The 23,633-nt window shown below is 44.3% G+C and overlaps 1 protein-coding gene across 5 annotated transcripts in view; it reads right to left on the bottom strand.

The window, feature by feature from the left end:
- Nucleotides 1–1,695: 1,695 nt before the first annotated feature.
- The window catches only part of LOC132025485 (quinone oxidoreductase-like protein 2), a 27,118-nt gene continuing 5,180 nt past the window's right edge, over nt 1,696–23,633 (bottom strand). For 2 of the 5 annotated variants that reach the window (XM_059412837.1, XM_059412840.1), the window contains 5 exons: nt 22,963–23,072; nt 21,532–21,615; nt 17,695–17,876; nt 14,777–15,005; nt 1,696–2,958 (listed from right to left, as the gene is read on the bottom strand). In XM_059412837.1, coding sequence (XP_059268820.1) covers nt 2,890–2,958; nt 14,777–15,005; nt 17,695–17,876; nt 21,532–21,615; nt 22,963–23,072 — 674 coding nt within the window. In that variant the 3' untranslated portion in view covers nt 1,696–2,889. Of the gene's footprint in view, nt 2,959–14,776; nt 15,006–17,694; nt 17,877–21,527; nt 21,616–22,962; nt 23,073–23,633 lie in introns of all 5 variants that reach the window. The other 3 variants (XM_059412836.1, XM_059412839.1, XM_059412841.1) reach the window with 3 other exon arrangements.

Raw genomic sequence — 23,633 nt, 5'->3', positions numbered from 1 at the left:
GGTTGGGGGGAAGCAGGTAAGGAGAGGCATACCATTAAATGGAAACTCAGGGCAGGCAGCTACCAGAAGGCACGTAAGAGGTGCAACTTCACAGAAGCAAGACGTGGGCCCACAACAGATGCAAGGGTGGTTTCCCCTCCCCCTCCTTCTGCTACTTTCTTGCTTTCAAATCCTTTCCCCAAATGATCACTTCCTATTTTACAATTCTGTTTTTTCCCAAAGCTTTTTTGGTGAGGAGATCCTGAGAAGAGAGTTGTTTCTAAACGGCCTGAGGTGCTTATCAGCAAACAAACCTCTTCCCACATTCACTGGAAGAAGACCTCATCGAGAATAAAAAAGTACACCCAGCCCTGTGGTGTCCGCTGTCTGTTTCCGCACCACCCCACCACTCTCCTTTGGGGGAATTATCATTCATGGAGCAGGAGGAGAGAAAAGAGTTTAGCACCGAGAAATGTAGAGGACTTCACCCCACAGACCAGAGACTGTGGGCAGAGACTGGAGCTTCCGTCAGCCTGAGCAGGGCACTCTCCTCACACTCTCTGTTCTCTTCTCTGAACCGATTCACTTAGATGTGAGGGTAATACGTTGTGTTTTTTAAAACATTTTTTTATTGTGATGAAGTATATGTAACATAGAAAATGACCATCTTAGGACCACCTGGGTGGCTCAGTCAGTTGAGCATCTGCCTCTGGCTCGGGACATGATCTCAGGGTTCTGGGATCGAGCCCTGCGTTGGGCTCCCTGCTCAGTGGGGGTCCGCTTCTCCCTCTGCCTTGCTCCTCTCCCCAGCTTATACTCAATCTCTCAAATAAATAAAATCTTTTTTTTTTAAATGATAATTCGGGGGCACCTGGGTGGCTCAGTGGGTTGAGCTTCTGCCTTCAACTCAAGTCATGATCTCAGGGTCCTGGGATTGAGCCCTGCATCTGGCTCTCTATTCAGTGGGGAGCCTCCTTCCCCATTTCTCTCTGCCTGCCTCTCTCCCTGTGATCTTTCTCTGTCAAATAAATAAATAAAATATTTTTTAAAAACCTATGATTTTAACCATTTTTTAAAAAGATTTTATTTATTTATTTGACAGATAGAGATCACAAGTAGTCAGAGAGGCAGGCAGAGAGAGAGGAGGAAGCAGGCTCCCCACTGAGCAGGGAGCCCGATGTGGGGCTCGATCCCAGGACCCTGGGCTCATGACCTGAGCAGAAGGGAGAGGCTTTAACCCACTGAGCCACCCAGGCGCCTCCTTAACCATTTTTAAATGGACAGTTCAGTGACATTAAGCATATCCATACTCACGCAACCGTCACCACCATCCATCTCAAAAATTTTTTCATCTTCCCAAACTGAACCTCTGTTCTCACTAAACAATAACTCCCCATTGTGTCCTCTCCCAGTCCCTGGCAACCACCATTCTACTTTCTATCTCTTTGAGTCATCTCAGTATCTCCTATGAGTGGAATCATACCATCTTTGTCCTTTTGTGACTGGCTTATGTCACTTAGCATAGTGTCTTCAAGGTTCACCTCTGTTGTAGCGTGTGTCAGAACATCCTTTCTTTTTCAGACCGGATAACAATCTATGGTTTGGGTGTTACCATATTCTGTGCACCCACTTACCTGCTGATGGACGTTTGGGTGGTTACCAAGGTGATGTATTCTTACTTACTTACTTATTCCCACAATTTAGACTTGCAGATAATTCAGAATCAATTCCATTTATTGAGTATTTAATAAGGGTGACTCAGGGTGCTAGGAATTGTGAGAGTACCAAGGTGATTCAGACATGGTACCTGCTCTCGAGGAACATTGGGAACGGAGGAAAGAAAGAAGTAAAGGAGATAGCATCCACTGATAGCTCACCATGCACCAGGAACTTTGCCCAGTCACTGCACGTATTGCTCATGGCATCATTACGGGGTAGATATTGTAACATCTGCTTTACAGTGAGAAAAGGAAGTCTTGCGAACTTTCAGTAACCACCTCCAAAGTGGCAAGACTGGGATTCAAACCCACATCTTAGATGTGAAATGCTGTGTTCATTCTACTAGACCAGCTGTTCTCTTGGGTGCAAGGCAGAATGTGACAAATCCTGGGGGGAAAGCTACAGGAAGGTGGAAAGGAAGAAATGACCACCCTCCTGAGGTGACAGCCTCATTCATGGCAGAGGTCAGTCCTGGAGGTCAGGAGGGCTTATGTTTGACAGAGGTAAGGGAGTAGAGGAAACTGTTGGAGCAGAGCAAAGGAGGGTTGGCAGGAAATGTAAGTGCAGACGGAGGGGCCAGAGGGATGTAACATAAAGCAGAGCGGGGCAAAATCAAGGACATTAAAGAATGCTAGCTCGAAGAGTCTGAACTCCGCCAGGTAGACAATGGGAAGCCATTGCAGGTTTTGAGTAAAAACAAAGACATAGCTGTACTTTGGAAAGGTCACCATGGGAACAGTGTATCAAAAGGATGGAGGCGTGGGGGTAGTTTAAAGGTGGGAAAGCCAGTGAGGAAGTTACTGAAATTAGCAGATGAGACATAATTAGGCAGAATGGAAAGAGGATACAGAGGTCAGAGCTATCTTAGAGGTGGGGACAACAGAACCAGGGCACTGATGCTTTCTGAACAGGATGACCATACATCCCACTTTGCTTGGCACATCTGCCTTCCTGGTTTAACTACTAATAGCATTCTTTCACTCCCAAAGACATCCAAGTTAGGGCAATAAAGCATATGTCACACTAATTAAGAGGAATAAGAAAACAGAATCAAAGGCGACCCTCAAAGATTTTGAATGCAGATTAATAAGGAAAGTGGTAACACTTAGAAGCACAGGAAGGAAATGAGGTTTTTTGGAGAGATGATGAGTTTGGATTTGGACGTGCTGAGTTGACTCCTGAGGTGAGGATTTATTTAAGGGAGATAAGCACCTTGCCCGTGGATTTGCGCTGTATCACATGAAGGAAGGCATCATTGACCTAAAAAATTAAAAAAAAAAAAATGTGGTCACACTTGCATATTTCAACAAATAGTGGCTGGTAGTTTGAGTCTTAAAATAGTTCAAATATTAAGACTGTCTCCAATGAACTATATAGAGCTGACTATGCAATACTAACTAAATAATTAATCACCACAAACTCAAAGGGGAAACATAATATTTAAGAATAACCCAATCTTGGAATATTTCTGTCTCAAGTATGGTTTTCAATGTTGTCAGATAAATGATACCAGGTAAAAAGTCCTCAGGGCTGTCCATACTCTATGGTAATACTTCTGTGTGTTCTAGTTTTTGAAAGAATATAGCCCCTGCCAGAAGAATCGATAGTTTAATATGATGCAATTTTTATCTTTTTATTAAAATTGTCCTGTTTCCAGAGTAACCAAAATTGCAATCTATCTCAAATCCTATTTTTCTAGAAGTACAAGGTTATAAAACATAAATAAAGAAGAAGCCACAGTAATCAAGACAATGTGATACTGGTGAAAGAACAGATAAACGGATCAATAGAACAGATTGGAGTCCAAAAACAGACCCAACCAAATACAGGCAACTGATCCTTAACAAAAGAGCAAAGGGAATTCAATGGAGAAAGGACAGCCTTTTCAAGAAATGGTGCTAGAACTTACTAAACATCCATACACACAAGAAATGAATCAAGATGTTCTCCCTACACCTTTCACAAAAATTAACTCAAAATGAATCTTACACCTATATGTAAAAGGCAAAGCTATAAAAGTTTCAGAAGAAAATAGAAAAAAAAGTCCACATCACGTTGGATCTGGCAGTGAGAACCAAAGCATGATCCATAAAAGAAAAAAACTGGTAAGTTGGACATCATAAAATTACAAACTTCTGCTCTGCAAAAAACCCTCAGGAGAATGAGAAGACAAGCCACAGTCTGGGAGAAAAATCTTTGTAAAATGCATGCCTCATAAAGAACTTGTATCTAAAATATACAAAGAAGTCTTAAAACTCAACAATAAGGGACGCCTGGGTGGCTCAGTCGGTTAAGCATCTGCCTTCAGCTCAGGTCATGATCCCAGGGTCCCGGGATTGAGTCCCACATCGGGCTCCCTGCTAGGAAATGTAACAGAAATAAAATAAAAATAAAAATAAAATTGTCTTCTCAAAGGCAACAGAAACAGTAAAGTACTATAATTAGCATAACTAAGAATGATCCACAAGACTTTATGGAGAAAAACTTTAAAATCTACTTTAAAACATGAAGGATCTGAATAAATGGTAATACGACCCTGTTTATGAAATAAGACAACATTATAAAAATATCAATACGTCCCCAAATTAATCTAAAAAGCCAATGCAGGGGCGCCTGGGTGGCTCAGTGGGTTAAGCGTCTGCCTTTGGCTCAGGTCAAGATCCCAGGGTCCTGGGATGGAGCCCCACACTGGGCTCCTTGCTTGGCGCGGAGTCTGCTTCCTCCTCTCCCCTCCCCATCCCCTGCTTGTGTGCTCTCTCTCTCTCGCTATTTCTCTTTCTCTCAAATAAATAATCTTTTTTTAAAAAAAAAAACACAAAATTTACCTAAAAGGATAAAGATTCACAAAAAAACTAAATCAAATTTTAAAAACTAAGGTGGAAGAGTGACACTTCCAGATATTAAAACATACTTCAAAGCTATAAAGATAAAAAACAATATGATATTATTATAGGAACAGAAATCTGAACTGAAGAAACAGAAGAGAAAGCAGAGTGTATCTGGGAACTTGAAGGTAGCACGACAAATAAATGGAGAAACAATTAACTATTTGGTCCAGGATAACTAGCTTACTAAAAGGGGAAAAATAAAAATTGGTTACCTAATTTATATCTAATACAGAGGTAACTTAAGATGGATTAAATCCTTAAGTGTAAAATACAAGTATAATGTTAGTGGAGAGGAGCCCCTGGGTGGCTTACTCGGTGAAGCAGCCAACTGTTGATTTCAGCTCAGGTCACGAACAGGTCCTGGGATCGAGCCCTGCATTGGGGTCCATGCTCAGTTGAGAGTCTGCTTGAGATTTTCTCTCTCGCTCTCGTTCTGCCCCTCCCCCTGCTCATGAGTGCTCTCTCTCTTTCAAATAAATAAATCTTTAAAAATAGGAAAAAAGTTAGTAGAGAAAAATAGAGAAGATCACTGTGGCCCAGATAGGAAAAAGAACTTTTTAAACATGTCCCAAATAGCACTAACCCACAAGGCAAAATATCAATGTTTTTGATTACATTAAATCGAGACAAGGGTGATAGAGAAATGACAAATTCGGAAGGACAGAGTTTTCCAAAGTCTCAAACTAACATCCAGAACCTTGCTACTCACAGGGTGGTTCAAGGACCATAGGTTTCTGCATTATCTGGGAGCTTATTAGAAATCCACAATGTTGGGGCACCTGGATGGCTCAGTGGGTTAAGCATCTGCCTTCAGCTCAGGTCATGGTCTCAGGGTCCTGGGATCGAGCCCCACATCGGGCTCTCTGCTCAGTGGGGCACCTGCTTCCTCCTCTCTCTCTGCCTGCCTCTCTGCCTACTTGTGATCTCTGTCTGTCAAATAAATAAAGAAAATCTCTAGCAAAAAAAAAAAAAGGAAATCACAATCTTGAGCCCCCTTCCACCTTCAGTGAATCATAATCTGCATCTTAACAAGATCCCCAGGTGATCCATACACACATTAAAATCTGCAAATGACAGATTACACAAGGAACTTTTGCAAATGAATAAGAAAGAGGCAGGAAGCCCTGCAGAAAACTGCATGAAGGGTTTAAATTGCTAAACTCGAATGTTTACCAAATCTATAATGAGAAGCTTACATTGATTAGAAATCAGGGAAATGCAAATTAAAATAATAACATGCCACTTAATGCCTATTGGTTTGGCAAAAATCAGAAAGTAGAACAATGCTATGTAGCAACAGGGTGGTGAAAAAAGAATTGGCACGTACCCTGGCACTGCTGGCAGGGGCCATAAACTGATCAAGTCATCCTGGAGAGCACTTGGCTGTCAAATTAAGTATGCATACATCGTGTGACCCGACAACCTTACCTCCGGGAAAATACTCCCAAAGCAACTTTGCACAAGTCCCAACGGTGAGACTGTAGACGCTAGTGCCTATTACGGTGGCAGGGAAACAGGTCAACCCCAGCGTGCATCACTGGGAAGCAGAGGTATAAACCACGGCAGGGGCACACCACGGCCCCCTTGGCAACAGTGGGAAGCAATGAACTGGAAACAGCACCAGCAACAGAGGTGGGTCTCAAAAAGACAGCACTGAGTGAGAAATGAAGAAATAGAATAAGGCCTACAGCACAACCCTCTGTTGTTATTTATTTGTGTAACTTGAAAATAAACGAGCATAGGGGCACCTGGGTGGCTCAGTGGGTTAAAGCCTCTGCCTTGGGCTCAGGTCATGATCTCAGGGTCCTGGGATCGAGCCCCGCATCGGGCTCTCTGCTCCGCAGGGAGCCTGCTTCCTCCCCTCTCTCTCTCTGCCTGCCTCTCTGCCTACTTGGGATTTCTCTCTCTCTGTCAAATAAATAAAATCTTAAAAAAAAAAAAAAAGAAAAGAAAAGAAATGAGCATACAAAAAAATGTATGTTTTACAAGGACATATAAATCCAAGGACATGTACCAAACGCACTACAGAGAGTGAGTCTGACGAGAGGAGAAAGAGGGAAGGACGGTAGTGGGCAGCGAGGATAACGGGAATCGGGAAATGCGGACTCCAGAAATACACCGAGGAAGAAACAAAGGATGGTCCAACAATGCAAATGTGCGCTGAAATAAGAAATATGGATAACCAGCCCTTCCCCCTTGAAATCCTTCCCCCAAAGCATAGAAAAAAGTAATTAAATAAAAATAAGCAGAGAAACCCATCAATCAGTCAAACAAATCGATTCTCTGCAGCACAAAATCCCTGTTTTCAAAAACCTCTGCCTTGCGGTTCTTTGTGCCTTACAGAGACCTTTCCAGTCCATGCAAATTTAGACCTACTCAAAGGAGGGGGTAGAGGTCTAAGATGCATGTTTTGAAATACGCATCCCTGCCCTGTCGATCACCATCAATCCCCTCACTCACAGCTCAGGTCACAGCTCAGGTCACAGCTCAGGTGACTCACAGCTGCAGCATCTCTTCCTGTCAGTTCGAAGCCCCTTGTTTCCAGAGATCTGTCACAGCTCTACGACAGAAAATACTCGGGAAAGCAAGCATGACTCGAGAGAATGATACTTCTTTTACCTGGCATCCTAGAGAAATGAGCAATCTCCTAACAAGTAAATCTTGACAAAAAAAGAAAGTTGTCCCTTTCAATGCTAGAGCTTCTTTTTAATCATTTTGCATATAAATATTTATAAAAATGCAGCACACATTTACCTCACTTCTCTGAAAGATAACAATGGGGGAAAGCATAAGTTTTTTTGCCTGGGTGGCTCAGTGGGTTAAAGCCTCTGCCTTCGGCTCAGGTCATGATCCCAGGGTCCTGGGCTCTCATGGGGCTCTCTGCTCGGCAGGGGGCCTGCTTTTCCCCTCTCTCTCTGCCTGCTGTGGTCTCTGTCAAATGAATAGATGAAATCTTTGGGGAAAAAAACCAAAAGAACTGAATGTTTAGTAAGTGTGATAAGGCTCTGAGTGAGAAACTAAGAAGGGAACTGCAGGGCCCTAGACCGGAGTTTTTGACAGCTAATTCAGATGCCTGGGGACATTTTACTCCTTCTGCATTCTCCCGGGAGAGGGAGGCTGCTCCAGACCCATCCCCAGAGAGACCCACAGGCTGTTCCCAGAACCCTCCCCACCTCGGGTGAAGCCATAATTAAATTTGTCTCTGGGGATATGCAACCCAGAATCTGGGGGCAGGGTGAGGATATTGCTTTTGTTCTGGGTTCCGCTGCTGGAATTTTTAATTAGCTTATCAAGCAGGACTCAGCGGAGTAAGCTATAGCTCCCAAAATACATGACGCTGACTCATGCCTCCTTAGAAACCATCCCTTCCCCCTATCATAACCCTGTCCTGAGAGCTTCCCGACAAAACAAATTCCTTAAGTCTTAGTTTTTGTTGACTGGCATACAGAATGTACCCCATGAAAGCTGATGAATCAAATGAACTCATGAATGAATGACTACACCTGGACTCAGTGGGCTTGTTTTTAAAGGGAAAAATGTTTAGTTAGTGATACACAGTCCCAGCTGAATTATATTTATCATATCATTGCTCTGATTACAAGTTGATATGAATCTTCTTTGAGAAGTCAGTCAATGCATTTTACCAAAAAAGAGACACAGCTGACAAATAAGCATATGAAAAGATACTCGAGATCATTATTCCAGAGAGAAATGCAAATTAAACCCACAATCCGAAACCACCAGATACCTACTGGAAGGGCTAAAATGAAGGAAAACCACCTGACAGTATGAAATTCTGGCAGGTGCCCAACAATACTGTTGGTGGGGATGAAAAATAAAACCACCACCCTGAAACTCACTTGGTAGTTCATTAAACGTTAAATAGTAGCAAATCATTACAAACAAAATCCCCAGCATACAAAAAGAAAATGCATGCTGGAGCACCAGTGTCTCACCCAGAATATGCCAAGAAATAGAAAACCCAGATGCTACATATGGGCTTTGGTAGGAATGCAGTAACAGTGGCCATGTCTTCAAAACCTGGGTTGTAGAGAGGCATGGGAAACACTTGTAGCAAGGCAAGAAGAGAGAGCAGCGGATACAGTCAAGGGTGCCTCTTCCTGAGAAGCATCGATAACTGGCATTTGTATGATTCTGCATAGAACTCCTTTAAACCGACATTCTTGGGGCACCTGAGTGGTTCAGTGGGTTGAGCCTCTGCCTTCGGCTTGGGTCATGATCTCAGGGTCCTGGAATTGAGCCCTGCATCGGGCTCTCTGCTCAGCAGGGAGCCTGCTCCCCCCCCCCCACCCTGCCTGCCTCTCTGCCTACTTGTGATCTGTCAAATAAATAAAGAAAATCTTAAAAAAAAAATAAAATAAAATAAACAGACATTCTTATCTAATGATGTTAACTACGGACCACTGGAGACTGGGAGGAATAAACCTTCTCTGTAAATAAAGCCCACTATACGTCTATGCAAACTTATTAGAAGTTAAACATATGGTTAGCACATGATGCAGAAATCCTGGTCCTAAAATTTAAAAAAAAAGTCTGTAGAACACTTGAATGTGAATGTTTATACAAGTTTGTATGTAATCACCAAAAACTAAAAATAATCAAATTATTAATTGATAAATGAAAAAACAAGTTGTGGAACGCCCACACAATGAAACACTCTTCCGCAGTTAAAAAAAAAAAAAAAAGAACAAATTACTGACATATGCAAAACCATGGGTGGGGTGCCAGGGTGGCTCGGTCAGAGAGGTGTCTGCCTTCAGCTCAGGTCATGATCCTGAGGTCCTCAGATTGCGCCCCATGTGGGGCTCCCTGCTCAGCGAGTCTGTTTCTCCCTCTCCCTCTCCTCCCCTCATGCTTGCTCTCTTTCTCTCTCTAATAAATAAAAATTTTAAGATTTTATTTATTTATTTATTTGATAGAGAAAAACAAGAGAGAAGGGAATGAGAGAGGGAACAAAAGCAGGGGGAGGAGAGGGAGAAGCAGAATTCCCACCAAGCAGGGAGCCCAATGGGGGCTCAATAGGACCCTGGGATCATGACCTGAGCAGAAGGCAGACACTTAAAGACTGAGCTATCCAAGAGCCCCTCTAATAAATAAAATAGTGTGGGCGGGGGGAGACATGTGTAAGCCTCAGAAGAATTACGCAAGGTTTGAAAGAAGCTAGACCTTAAAGACCACTCGTGTATGAGTCCATTTATATGACATTCTGGAAAAGGTGAAACTTTGAGGAGAGAAAACAGACCAGTTGTTGCTAGGGGCTGTGGGCTAGGAAACAGGGATTGGTGACAAGGGGCACAAGGGCCCCTTTCAGAGTGATGGAAACATTCTATATCTTGATTGCAGTGGGGTGGTTACATGACTTTATGTGTTTGTCAAAGCTTGGAGTGAATTTTACTAAATGTAGATAAAAGCTCAATAAACCTAACTTAAAAAAAAGTCAAGTCACGTATTATAAAACCCCAATATAAAGAAATCTTCAAAACTAAGTGTCAGCCTGGGTTCCTTGAAAATAAAGCCTAGTCAAAGTATACACCCTAGAGGCACCTGGGTGGCCCAGTAGGTTAAGCATCTGACTCTGAATTTCAGCTCAAGTCATGACGTCACGGTTGTGGGATCAAGCCCCAGGTCGGGCTCTGTGCTTAGCAGGGACTCTCCCTGGGATTCTCTCTCTCCCTTTCTCTTTCTTTCTCAAACAAATAAATGTTTGGGGGGAAAAAAAAGTATGCCTTAAGGCTTCACTGCAATCCAAGGGAAGCAAGGGTGAGGGAAAAGGTGAAGAGAATCAAGGAAGGAGGTGTGTGTTACTGATCCAGAACCAGACATGGCTCCGGGGGACCTCTCCAGAAGGGCCTTAGAGAGCCCGCTGCTTGTTGACATACTCCATCAGGAGGAGCAAAGACAGCAATTTGTCTCGTTTTTCATTTGTCAAATCCTTCTTCCTTGGGGTAAACTCCCCACCAACTTCCTGGTTGCATTACCCAGACCCCCGCATCCAGTTTCTGGGGAAGCCAGAGCGCTTCAACAGGTCCTTGGGCTCAGAACTGCTCACCAGGGCCACAGCAGCTCCCACGAGGAAGAGCACAGTGGAGGCCCTGCCAAGAATCAGCCCTCCCACCAGGGAGAGCATGCGACCACAAGTATTAGGAGATGGGCCCTGGGGACAGAGTCTGACTGTATGACAGCAGGGATCAGTGGTGTGAACCATCATTAGAGAAAGGTGACAAGGGGCCAGGGCCTGGGGCGGATGTCACTGGCAGATATGGAGAGCCCCATGAACTGGATCTGAAGGAGTGAACACAAATTAGTACCTACCTTCCCGAAACTTAGACAGTAATTTAATTTTTTTTAAGATTATTTATTTATTTATTTATTGGACAGAGAGAGATCACAAGTAGGCAGAGAGGCAGGCAGAGAGAGGAGGAAGCAGGCTCCCTGCTGAGCAGAGAACCCCATGCAGGGCTCGATCCCAGGACCCTGGGATCATGACCTGAGCCGAAGGCAGAGGCTTAACCCACTGAGCCACCCAGGTGCCACAGACAGTAATTTAATTTTTAAGAATATTCCACAGATATACTCAGGAAACTTCAAGTAAACAATTTCTCTCTATCAAATTTATTCATGTGGTGACCTCACCTGACTTTTAGATGACAATCGAGTTCAGATCTCTGAGGTGTAAGTCCTATGTCTGGATGAGACGTGTGTGAGCATCTCTCTACAGAAAGCAGACTTGGCGCCTCTGCATAAGACCATCCCCTGGACAGATCAGGGGGCTCATGTATGGCCCGTCCATCAGGGCACGGATACAACACTTCAGAAAATAATAAATTCTAATTAAAATTCAAAATCTAAAGACTGTCTCTCTAATCCTGCCCATGAAATGTTCTATGCAAATGTGTTATGGTTCACGGGACCTGAAAAATCTCAACTCTGTATATTTATAACGGCCCGGTATGTTCCTTTACACAAATAGTAAGTGTCTGCTAAGTGCTTTTACATGTGTTATCTTATTTAATCTTCACAACGACCTTAGTAGGCAGAGTACATAACCGCCCCCATTACAGATGAGGAAACTCAAGCATACAGACGTGAGCGATCTGCCCATAGCCAGTTAAGTGATAGGGCCAGGATCTGCACTCAGGAGGTCTGAACGATCATCTTCTACTCTCAGTCAGCCATTCCACACATACACGAGTACCTGCCAGGAGCTGGAGACAAAGAGATGCATGGCCCCTGTTCACATAAAGTTTATAATCTATGGGAATGACAGGCATTGAACTATCACAAGCAGACAAAGAAAACGCACAGAGTGCTTCGGGAGCTCATATCTCGTGTCTATCAGACAGGCTAGGGAACAAAGTATATATATATAGTCATTAACATCAACTATCAAGGTCAAATCTATAAGCCCATATGTTCAGGAGAAAAGAAAGCTAGGAAGCACTGGTATCCGTGGTTATTGTATGTATATATTTGTGTATATATATGCACAGTTATTTTCAGAGTCCAGGCAGGTTCTGATAATTTTTTCTCATATGTTAACAGATTTACATGAAAAATATTAATGGGTTGAGTGAAATTAACTATATACATTCATTTAATCATCTTCACTTAAAAAATATATATATATATATAGAGAGAGAGAGAGAGAGAGAGAGAAGAATCTGGTTGTGCCTGGGAAAGTTCAAGAATTCTGGCAGTTTGAACTGTAAGGCAGCTCTTTCACATAGATAATTCTCTGATGGATGGACAAACTTCATACTCGAAAAGAAGGTGTCTAAGAAGCAATTTCCTGGCTTATTTGAGGGGAGAGTCCAACACAGACGTAAGGAGCTCAATTCTGGTGTCAGAACAACCTGGACTGGATTCCAGCTCTGCTACTTACTACATAATACTGGGTAGTCTTGATTTCTTCTTCTGTAAAATGTGTTAACGGTTCAGGGGCATCTGGGTGGCTCAGTGGGTTAAAGCCTCTGCCTTTGGCTCAGGTCATGATCCCAGGGTCCTGGGATCGAGCCCTGCATCGGGCTCTCTGCTCAGCAAGGAGCCTGCTTCCCTTCCTCGCTCTCTGCCTGCCTCTCTGCCTACTTGTGATCTCTGTCAAATAAATAAATAAAAATCTTAAAAAAAAAAATGGTTCATAGCTTAAGGGAGCATTATGAAGAGGAAAAGAGAAAATGCATGTCAAGTGCTTAGCACCATTCTTGACCTACAGCACGCACCTAAGACATGAGAACTGCCACTTCTATTCCTATTCCTTTAAATAGTTGACATACGGGAAAAAGAGAGAGAGAGAAGAAATCGTAAGTGGAGGGGGTGTGAATGAGATGAAATGGTTAGGGAGAATGGCCCCATCAGAGGGCCCAGGGATAGCAGGAAGGTCAGCAGAATGAGAAGAATCAGATTAACCCCATCTGCAGAGCCCACATTGGAAAGGAGCAGAACAAATGGAAGCTGACAGGAGGTTAGTAATTATAGTTCATTCGTGTTTAAGAGAAGACAGAACATTAACGTGAGTGATTAAAGCAATAATTCAGGGATGCCTGGGGGGCTCAGTCAGTTAAGTGTCTGCCTTCAGCTCAGGTCATAATCCCAGAGTCCTGGGATCGAGTCCCGCATCAGGCTCCCTGCTCGGTGAGGAGCCTGCTACTCCCTCTGCTTGTGCGCTCGCTCTCTCTCTCTCTCTCTCTGACAAATAAATAAATAAAATCTTTTTAAAAAATAAAAAATTTAAAAATAAATAAAACAATAATCCCAATCTGGCTTTCTCTCCTGCCTGAGCAGCACCTGGGACAGGTCAGTGGGGGAGAAGAGGCGGTTTAGACTAGCCAGCGTTGCACGCCTGTCCTGATTGTCCTCATCCTCTTTCAACAGGTGTAGGTGAGCCGTGTGTAACGCAAATCGCAGCTCACTAGACACATGATAAAAGCCACAAGACGGAATGGGACTCAGAAATTCTTGAATCTGGTGGTCTTTAAGTTTTTAAGCCACAAACCTCTTCACAAAAGAAAAAGATGAATGCAAAGGTAAAAATGTGCAGCTACTCAGACCCCCCCGCTGTGGAGGGGGTCCCAGAGCCCAGGCTGCTCAGGCCTCCCCCTACCTGCCCACATCCTGGCTGGGGCCTCCCTGTAGGGAAACATGGAGATGGCAGGTTGGAAAGGACAGGAGACTTTCACCCAGCTGCAACGGGAGAAGGCAGAGCCGGAAGTAGTCGGAAGTATCCGACCAGTTTTCTGAAGGCCAGACAGGTTCTCTTTTTATCACCTGATGCAACCCTCCGGACTGACATATGAAAAAAAAGAGGAAAAAAGTAAACCATATTCGAGAAGAATATCCCCCATCAAATATCAAAATGGAAGGCTGGTGGGCAACAAAGTCTGGCATGGAGGGGGGGGGGTGGCAGTAATCTGCATATGAACAAAATGTCCCCCCCCATCGATGCTGATGGGAGTCACCAAAACAGGTTTTTAAACATTAACACAAATTAAACCAAAAAAAGGAAAAGAAAAGGACTTCACAGTGAATGCCTAACAGATTGACATTTACAACTATATTGCATATGCACGCACACAATTACACTTTGGAGGAAGTTTAAGCCACATTGATGGGACTGAGGGGGAATGAAAAAAGGGAGTGAATAGCCCACAAAATTAACCACAGTAACTAATGGATGAATTACAGTCCTAGGATGCGGGGTGTAATTTAGTGTCTTGTTCACAGAACTTCAGCTTAGATCATCTGGTTGGACTTGAAAGCGTCTGTTTTCTAAAATCAAAGGTCAAGTTAAATGCTTCCTTCTTAGACTGTGTGTTACAGAGTTCACAGTTCATATTAACGCGGGTAAATGATTTTCTAAAGTACCATCACTTCCCTCTGCTTAAGAAACAAGTGACGCAGGGAGAGCCCTCAGAATCCAGCTCCTCCCTGGTCTGGGCAAATTCAGCCTCCCAGGTGGCTCCCTAGGCCTGAGGTGACCCCCATACGACTCAGAAGACCTGGTGAAATCCCAACCCCTCACGGCCTGTGAGACCCCATTATTCTGCACTGCCTTTGTACCTTTTCATTCCATAAAAGGAGGATTCATGGAAGCCAGAGAGAAACTACCCAGTCATTTGACACTGATTATGTCCTGGTGTTTGGCCACATCACCTCCTTCAAGAGCATCTCACCTCCTCCAGTTTAAAAACTGCTCCGATGTGTGGCTGGATGCGCCCTTGTTGGCAATACTGAAGAGCCGAGGACAGGGTTCTGGAGAAGATGGGAAAGCTCTGCTCTTTGTATCGGCCCCAGTACAGCCCCATGGCTGAGATATTCTTCAAGAGCAGAAGGTTGGCTGGCACAGAAGCAATGTTTCCTCCAGCAAAACCCACCACCACGATCCTGCCTTCCCACGCCAGGCTGGGGGCAGAAAGGACAAGGAAAAGAAATTATTTAAAAAAAAAAAAAAAGCAACATATAAATATTCACACTCACTGGAATGGCTACTATAAAAAACAACCACCACAGTAGAACATAACAAGTATTAGTGAAGATATGGAGAAACTGGAACCCTCATGTACTCTTCATGGGACTGTATAATGGTGCAACTGGAAAACAGTATGGAGGTTTCTTAGAAAATTAAAACTAGAACTATTGTATAATCTGGCAATGCCACTCTAGGTCTATAGCCAAAATCCCTGAAAACAGGGTCTTGGAGAGAGAGCAGCACTCCTGCGTTCACAGCAGCCCTATCTACTGTAGCCAAGAGCGAGAAGCAACCCAAATGGCCATCAACCGACAGACGGATAAACAAAATGTGTTCTCTACATACAAAAGAATATTGTTCATTAAACAGGAAGGAAGTGCTGTCACATGCTATGACATGGATGAACCTTGAGGACATTACGCTAAATGAAATAAGCGAGTCACAAAAAGACAAATACTGTATGATTCTACCTACATGAAATATCTAAAGTAGTCAGATTCATAGAAACAGAAAGTAAAATGGCGCTTACCAGGGGTTGGGTGAAGGGAGAAACAGGAATTGATGTTTAATGGGTTCAATGGGTTTAATTTTAGATTTGCCAGGTGAAAAAGTGATAGACATCTATGCCACAACAATGTAAATATACTTTACACTACAGAACTACATACTTAAAGATGGTTAATGTAAAAAGTGGTTAATATTGCAAATTTGACATTATGTATTTTTTCAACCACAATAAAATGTGTAGAATGAGAAAAAGCAATCTACATTAACTCACAGAGATAAAAAGCAGACATTAGGGTAGGTGGGGGCGGAGGAGGGCAGTTACTATTTAACAGGTAATAGAGTCTTTGCTGGGGATGGGGATACAACATTGTGAGCGTACTTAATGCCCCTGAATTTTATACTTACAAATGTTTAAAATGGTAAGTATTAAGTTACATATATTTTTACCATAACTTTTTTTTTTTTTAAAGATTTTATTTATTTATTTGACAGACAGAGATCACAAGTAGGCAGAGAGGCAGGCAGAGAAAGAGAGAGAGAGGGAAGCAGGCTCCCTGCTGAGCAGAGAGCCCGATGTGGGGTTCGATCCCAGGACCCTGAGATCATGACCTGAGCCGAAGGCAGCGGCTTAACCCACTGAGCCACCCAGGCACCCCACCATAACTTTTTTTAATCTTTTTTTTAAAGATTTCATTTATTTATTTGATGAGAGATCACAAGTAGGCAGAGAAACAGGCAGAGAGAGAGAGGGAAGCAGGCTCCCCGCCAAGCAGAGAGCCAAATTTTGGGGCTTGATCCCAGGACCCTGAGATCATGACCTGAGCTGAAGACAGACGCTTAACCCACTGAGCCACCCAGGCGCCCTTTATCATAATTTAAAAAAAAAAAAAAAAAAAAAAAAAGCAACATGCATTAAACCCCCAGCTGAGAATTCCTCTTAACCTGACAAACAGGCAGGAGCGAAGCATCCTGTAACACTTCGGATTCTTCAGTAGGAAAACATAAAAATAAGGTATAAGCAGGGCACTGGGAGTGGGGGTGTGGGGGTCAGTAAGTTAAGAATTTGCCTTTGGCTCAGGTCATGATTACAGGGTCCTGCGCTGATCCAGGCCCGCATCAGGCTCCCTGCTCAGTGGGGAGTCTACTTCTCCCTCTCCCTCTGCCTACTGCTCCCCCTGATTGTGCTCTAGCAAATAAATAAATAAATAAATAAAAATATTTTTTAAAAATTTGTAAACATCTTTATATAGAATATGTGTATCTCTGTTTGGCTTTCACTTTTTGCTTTTCTTCTTTAGAGGGAAATGAGAAGCACTTGTGGTAACACTTGTGATAATTGGTTACCCATTACCCAAAAGGCAAGAGGGGCATGAGAGTTAGCAGCTCTCTGTCCTGGCTCTCCGCGGAGTCAACATCCTCCTTCCTTGGCTTCCCTGAGCACAGTACCACCCAGCACGGTGCAGGTATGCTCAGGGGCCAGAAAAGCAACTGGGACCCTTGGGTGGGTACACTGTTCTGTCCACTTCTGTTTCTTCAGCTTTAAACGGAGATAAATCAAAAAATTGTACTTGCCAGGATGACAGGAGAAATAAAACCAGTATTAATAGAACACTCCAGAGATCCTGGTTAAAAACAGAGTGAGAACCGGTGTGAATACAACAGTCCCATTAAAACTCGCTGGCTGCTTCTGAAACCAGTAAGATCAAAAGAGTCTGTGCTTTGGCGCATGGTGAACTAGGGACCAGGTTATTCTAACATCTGAATGATGATCCAAAGAATTACCCACACTACGTATATAAAGTAGTTAATCGGGGCCAGCATAGCTGAATTTAACACATGCATAATTTCTAAAGCATTCAATATTGCCAGCTAGAGAGTCTGCAGTCATTTTCTGGATATTTTCCAGTTGGATATCTTGTTTTTCTATATTTAAGCATTTCCTGATTTTCCCTCTGCTTCTATTCCTTTTCACACTCCCACTCAGCTGTTCTCGTTGATGCCGAAACCTACAGGAAAAGTGAGCAGCAAAAATGTAAGGCCAGAAGGAAGACAGGTCTGGAAAGTTTCAGCAGATCCCCAGGTCCAGCCCCCTTCTAGAAAGACCACCACACACACCTGCGGAGCGCCTCCAGAAAGACATCTCCTCCCACAGTGTCGATGGCCACATTCACCCCTGCACTGCCCACCAGCTTCCTCACTGCCTCCTTCAGGCTGCCCTGACTATAGTTCACAGTGGACTGTGCGCCTTTCTGCAATGCCAGCTTGCACTTCTCGTCACTTCCAGTTGCAGCTATCACCTGCACAGAGAATGCAAAGTTTCTGATGATCCAGAATATGTATAAGAGGGGCTCACCCTACCCACCCAGCATCCCACCAAAGGGTACCAACCAAGGAAACCAATGTGACCTTGCTGCCCTCACATCAGCCTCAACCCCACACATCAGGGCCAACACTCAGCACCAGCACACTAGCCCCCCACACCGGCTGGCCATGGGGTCCACATTTCCAGGAATCCTGGAACCCCAATGAGTCTAGCTAGAAGATGACTCAGGAGACACTCAGAAAGTCTTCTCCAAATAGGGCTGAAACCATCATTTTCCGAGCACTTACTGTGAGTGAAGTCGTGAGGATACCCAAGCTTAGAGTCAAGATAGCAAAGTACAGCAGTGTGAAGGTGGGGGGGTGTGAGGGTTGCAGAAGTGCAAACGAGAGGTAGCCAGTCTAGATCGCGATCTTGAAAAGCTTCTCGGAGGGTAAAACATGATTCAGTAGGAAGATGCTGACGTTGGAAGGACCTGAGTTCAAATCATGACTCTGCTACTAACGAGCAGTGTTACCTAAGACAAATGACTTAGTAAGAACTAATACTTACATATTACTATGTGCCAGCTTCTCTTCTACATGCTTTACATATATTCATAACTCACTTAATCCTCCTAATAGCCCAATGATACACACACAGTGAGCATCCCCACTTTAGAGATGAAAAACTGAAGCAGAAGAAGTTTTAAGTAACTTGCTCAAGGTCACAAAGCTAATGGGAGCAGAAGTGGGATCAAGCCCAGGTTGTCCATCTCCAGAGTTCATGCTTTTAACCTCTACGATGCCCACCAGCTTTCCTAAGCTTCAGTTACCTCATCCATAAAAGAAAATTTGTTTTAAAAGAATTTTGTTTTAAAAGACCAATGGAATACTGTGCAAAGGGCCCTTGGAAAACAAAATGTTAGATACATTGAATCTATTGTTACACATACACCATCGTTTATTCTATTTAAACCTCATAAGAACATTACAGGGGAAGTATAATGACATCCATTCTATAGATGGAGACACAGACCTAGAGGTTAAGTAATTAACTCAGGCTTAGCATGGTAGCAGGTGGTACAACCATTCAAACCCCGGCCCACTGCTTGACTCCAAAGCCCATGCATTTCCACTCCATCAGCCTGGAAGAAAACCATCTTACTGCCTGGCAAAGATGGCCATGGGCCATACTGTGAGGAAGTCTGGGGTTTGGGTCTCCAGAAATGCTTCCAACATGTAAGCACTGCCTACAGGTGCCCTACCCCTGGATAGCACACACTAACCAGGGCAGTTTGGCCCCAAGGTGACATTCGGAATTTGCATCCAAACACACAAGATCATCAGTGCCCTTAGAAGACTTCAAACTCACCCATAACTATTTGAACCTGAGAGCTACCCTCAAGTACCTTCACACAGTGCCACAGAGAGCAGACATCAGCCTAGGGTCAGGGAGTTGATGCCAATCTCTATTCTCACAAGGATGCCAACGAGACCAGCCACAAGCCCCTGTCTCCCCTGGTGCCTCACTTTCTTCATCTGTGAAGTAGGGATAATAAACACTTTACCCACCTCCAGGGGTTTGTTAGCAGCAGGGGTAAGATAATTGGTGTGGAGTCACTTTGAAAGCAATATGAAATGCTGTAAATACAGGTTGTTCTCAAAATAACCTGTTCCAAGTAGGTGGCATGATGACATTTTAAAGTTGTGTTTATTATTTTGTTGTTGTTTGCTTTTGCTGAGAACCATTATGGCTACTGAAGAATACAGAGCTTGAATTAACTTTAGTATCTGAGTTGAAGTGAATTTTTCTCTCACTTAACCTACTACCACTAATCAAAACAAATAGTGCAATTTTATCTTCCTAGAAATGGTAAATAATCAGTGGTTCTAGACAAGGAGGCTAATTTTGGTCTCCCCACTGAGAGGTGCTAAGAGCCTGACTTTGACATGAAACGTGTTCATGTTCCATGGAGAGCCTCCTGGTAGCTAAGACTGCTCTCAGAACTCACATGTCCTTCCCAAAGAGAAGTGACGAGAGCAAGGAGAGACGCCACCTGAAGAAATTCCAGAACAATCCAATTATCTCCAAACCTGGGTATCTCGGCGCCTTCTGGATATCCCAACTGCCCGCATCCCAGAAACCTCACACTTAATGCTTCCAAAACTGAGCTCACCATTCCCTCCTGTCTTCTCAACTGCAATAAATGGCAAATCCACAAGTTAACCTAGTTTATTTCTTCCCACTCAATGTCTAATAATAACAGGTTCCCTTTTTAAGAGATTCTTACCAACATGCCATGCCCTCTAGCAGGCGTACTGCACGTGTAATTTCAATATCCCCACAACCCCGTATGAGGAAAGCTTTATTTTACCCATGAGGAAACTGAAGCAATTAAGCTGGAGGCAGTGTTGGAATCTGAACCTAAGTCAGAGTCATTTCAAAGTCCTTGTTCCTTCAACTGGATGAGGATCAAACTCTATTTTCTTCTACTCTAGTCTCTCTTGATTCATTTCCGGTGCCCTGGCTCAACTATCACCACCGCCGGCTTGGACGGCAACGAGAGGCTGCTCTACTTCCTCCAGACTGTCCCTGACTTTGCCCCATCTCGCACCCCCACTGCTACCAGAATGAACTTGGCAAAATGCAAATATGATCACGGTTCTTCCCAGTTTAAAGTTCTTAGTGGCTCCTGAGAGCTTCCAACAAGGATTCAAATTCTTCAGTGCCTCATGATCGTGTCTCTGCCTACCTCCCTAAAGTTATCTTCCACCACTCCCCACCGCCCAAATCCTTTGCTCCACAGATGCTACTTGCCAACTCCCTGAATGAATCCTGGGATGCCCCTTGTCTCTATCTTTGGACATGTCCTCCCGCACTGAAACGGCCTTCACCTCCCTTCTTCCTCTATTCAACTGCGACCAGTCTTTCCGAAGTCACTTTAAATGCCTACGGTCTCCAAGAAACCCTCCTTATCTGACACCCACAGTCTCAGAGTGAGGCCCCTGAAGAGATTTGGGTCTTTCTTTCCTTTATTCTTTCATTCAGGAAATAGTTACTGAGTGCTTACTATGGTCTAGGCACCGTGCCAGCTGCTGGGACTACAGTAATAAGCCAAACAGACACTGTCCCGGCCTTCAGGGGGATTCCAGTCAAGCAGGAGGGAGACCGTAATCCCATCATGACTCAAGGAAAGGATTAACCACACACTGAGGTGTGTACCATGAAAGAGAAGTACAGGAGATGAGCACACCGTCTACAAACAGCTGGGGGAGAGGGGTGGGAAGAGAGATTAACTCTCCTGAGGAACAAAGAATACTTCCCTAAAGAAGTGACATCTGTGTTTAGACCTGAAGTGCAGAGGGAGACAGTTCAGAAGAGCTTTACAGGTAGAAGGAACAGAATCTGCAGAGGCCAAGAAGCAAGTCGGCTCTTGCCAGGTTCCAGTAACAGGACAGATGAGGGAGCTACTCCCATGTCCCCTCACCAGTCTGCAGGCAAATAGAAGGCCAGACCCTCCTCTGGGTGACTTTATATCCCCAGGGCCTTGCCCATGACATTAATGAGCGAACAAATGAACACATTCTATGTCTGGAAACTGGAGGTATGATTTTTTTTTTTTTTTTAAACAGAGACCCCAACATACAAACACCTGAGCCTGAAGAACGTTGGTTGCCACATCTATCACCGCCAGGCCTGTGGCTCCAGCTGCTGCCGTCACTAAAACAGTTTCTCTGCAGAGAAAGATGAACATTACTTCAGAAACCTTCCAACATCATCCAATCATATGATTTCGTGAACATTTAAAAGCAAGAAGAGAGAGGCGCCGGGGTGGCTCTGGGTTAAAGCTTCTGCCTTCCGCTCAGGTCATGATCCCGGGGTCCTGGGATCGAGCCCCATACTGGGCTCTCTGCTCTGCAGGGAGCCTGCTTCCTCCTCTCTCTCTCTCTCTCTCTCTCTCTGCCTGCCTCTCTGCCTACTTGGGATCTCTCTCTGTCAAATTAAAAAAAAAAAAAAAAAAAGCAAGAAGAGAACTTAAAGGCCATTTCATTCAGCCCTTCACAGACCCCCGTTCTTTAGGCTTTGGGGCTGGCTTACGTATGTGGCTGCTTGATCAGTGCAAATTGGGCCCAGCTGAAGATTTCCCAGGAAAAAATATTCCTTCTTCTCTCTAGGAGACATCTCTTCCTCATGGAAGAGACTCATGGCCCCCGCTCACCTAAAGGCACCTCTCTGGAGCAATTCTTGCCCTGAAAAGGGCAAGAGGCATATATTGCAGGTAAAATGGGGAAACTTCTGCATCTTTGAGTTTGAAATATCCCAGTTAGGCACACCCAACCACGCCTCACAGACACAAACACCACAGGACTCCATTAAAACCAGACTGAAACAAGTTTACATAAACCAGCTCTCTAAAGTGTAAGGTTTGGGGCGTCTGGTTGGCTCAGTTGGTTAAGCGTCTGCTTTTGGCTCAGGTCCTGATCCTGGAGTCCCAGGATCCAGTCACAGGGCTCTCTGCTCAGCAGGGAGTCGGCTTCTCCCTCTGACCCTCCCTCCTCTCATGCTTTCTCTCTCTCTCTCTCAAAGGAATAGATACTATCTTTTTTTTTTTTTTAAGTGAGGTTTTCAGGGTGATGGCTCAGTTGATCAAGCGTCTGCCTTAAAGTTTCTGGGATTGAGCCCCATGCCGGTCTCCCTGCTCATCGGGGAGCCTGATTCTCCCTCTCCCTCTGCCTGTCTCTCCCCCTGTTCAGGTGCGTTCTTTCTCAGATAAATTAAATAAAGCATTTTTTAAAAAACAACAACAAAAGAAAATGTAAGGTTTTCTAGGAGGTGATCTCCAGAGTGGCCAGATTTGAAACAGCTATTTCGCCAAATTCATACTGGCCAAGTTCACAGTCTGTCATTCCATCTAAGACACTGGTCCCCCATCTCAGGTCACTACCTTCCTTTGGCCTTTCCTCACACCAACTGAACAAGAGCCAAAGGTTAGAGAAGGGAGAGGAAGGGGCAAGGTCTTACTGGTCACTTCTGATCTCAGAAAGAGACATTAGCCCTGGGTTGTCTATAGAGACTCTCACCCTGGTCGAGTGCGTGCCCGATGCTCCAAGGCCAAAATAGCAGTGCCATAAGATACAGGTAGGGCAGCAGCTTCTCGGAGGGGGGCCCTTTCTGGAATCTGCCACAGCATCTGTGAAAAGAGGTAACAGTCACTTAGGGATTAAGCACGTGTACTTGCCCACAAAGGCTGCTCAGTAAACATTGTGATTTGGTTGAGTGATTGATCTGTGAAGGAACCAAGCCTGTCAGGAGCTAAAACCCAAGAGAAGTCAAAACCAAGCAAGCTGTGATGGAATTCAAATCCAAGAATTGGACGGTTCTCTGTCCGTTTTACCTCCATAAAGCTGTGGGGGGGGGGGGTGTACTCTTCACCACTAAGGGCCGCCATTCACATCCTGTACACGCCTACCCCACCACCCGGGCTGGCCCCAGTCCCAGGACCACCTCTTTCACAAGCTTGATGTGGGGGAGAAACCTATTATATCTAGCTCATTGCCCCGACCAGTTTTTCTACCAAAACTACCCATGGTCCAATCGGACAGCCAGCCAGTTGCTCCAGGGGGAAAAATGCCCTTCTTCATCTCAGTGTTCACACAAAGCTCTGTGCAAGGGTTGTCACTCAGATACAGAAAAGGTCTTTAGCATTTGAAAGAAAGAAGTACTTGGCTCAGAAACAAATACAAAAAAGCGC

Source organism: Mustela nigripes, chromosome 10 (assembly GCF_022355385.1).
Source record: "Mustela nigripes isolate SB6536 chromosome 10, MUSNIG.SB6536, whole genome shotgun sequence".
Taxonomy (NCBI): Eukaryota; Metazoa; Chordata; class Mammalia; order Carnivora; family Mustelidae; genus Mustela; species Mustela nigripes.
This window is presented reverse-complemented; position numbering and strand designations above follow the sequence as displayed.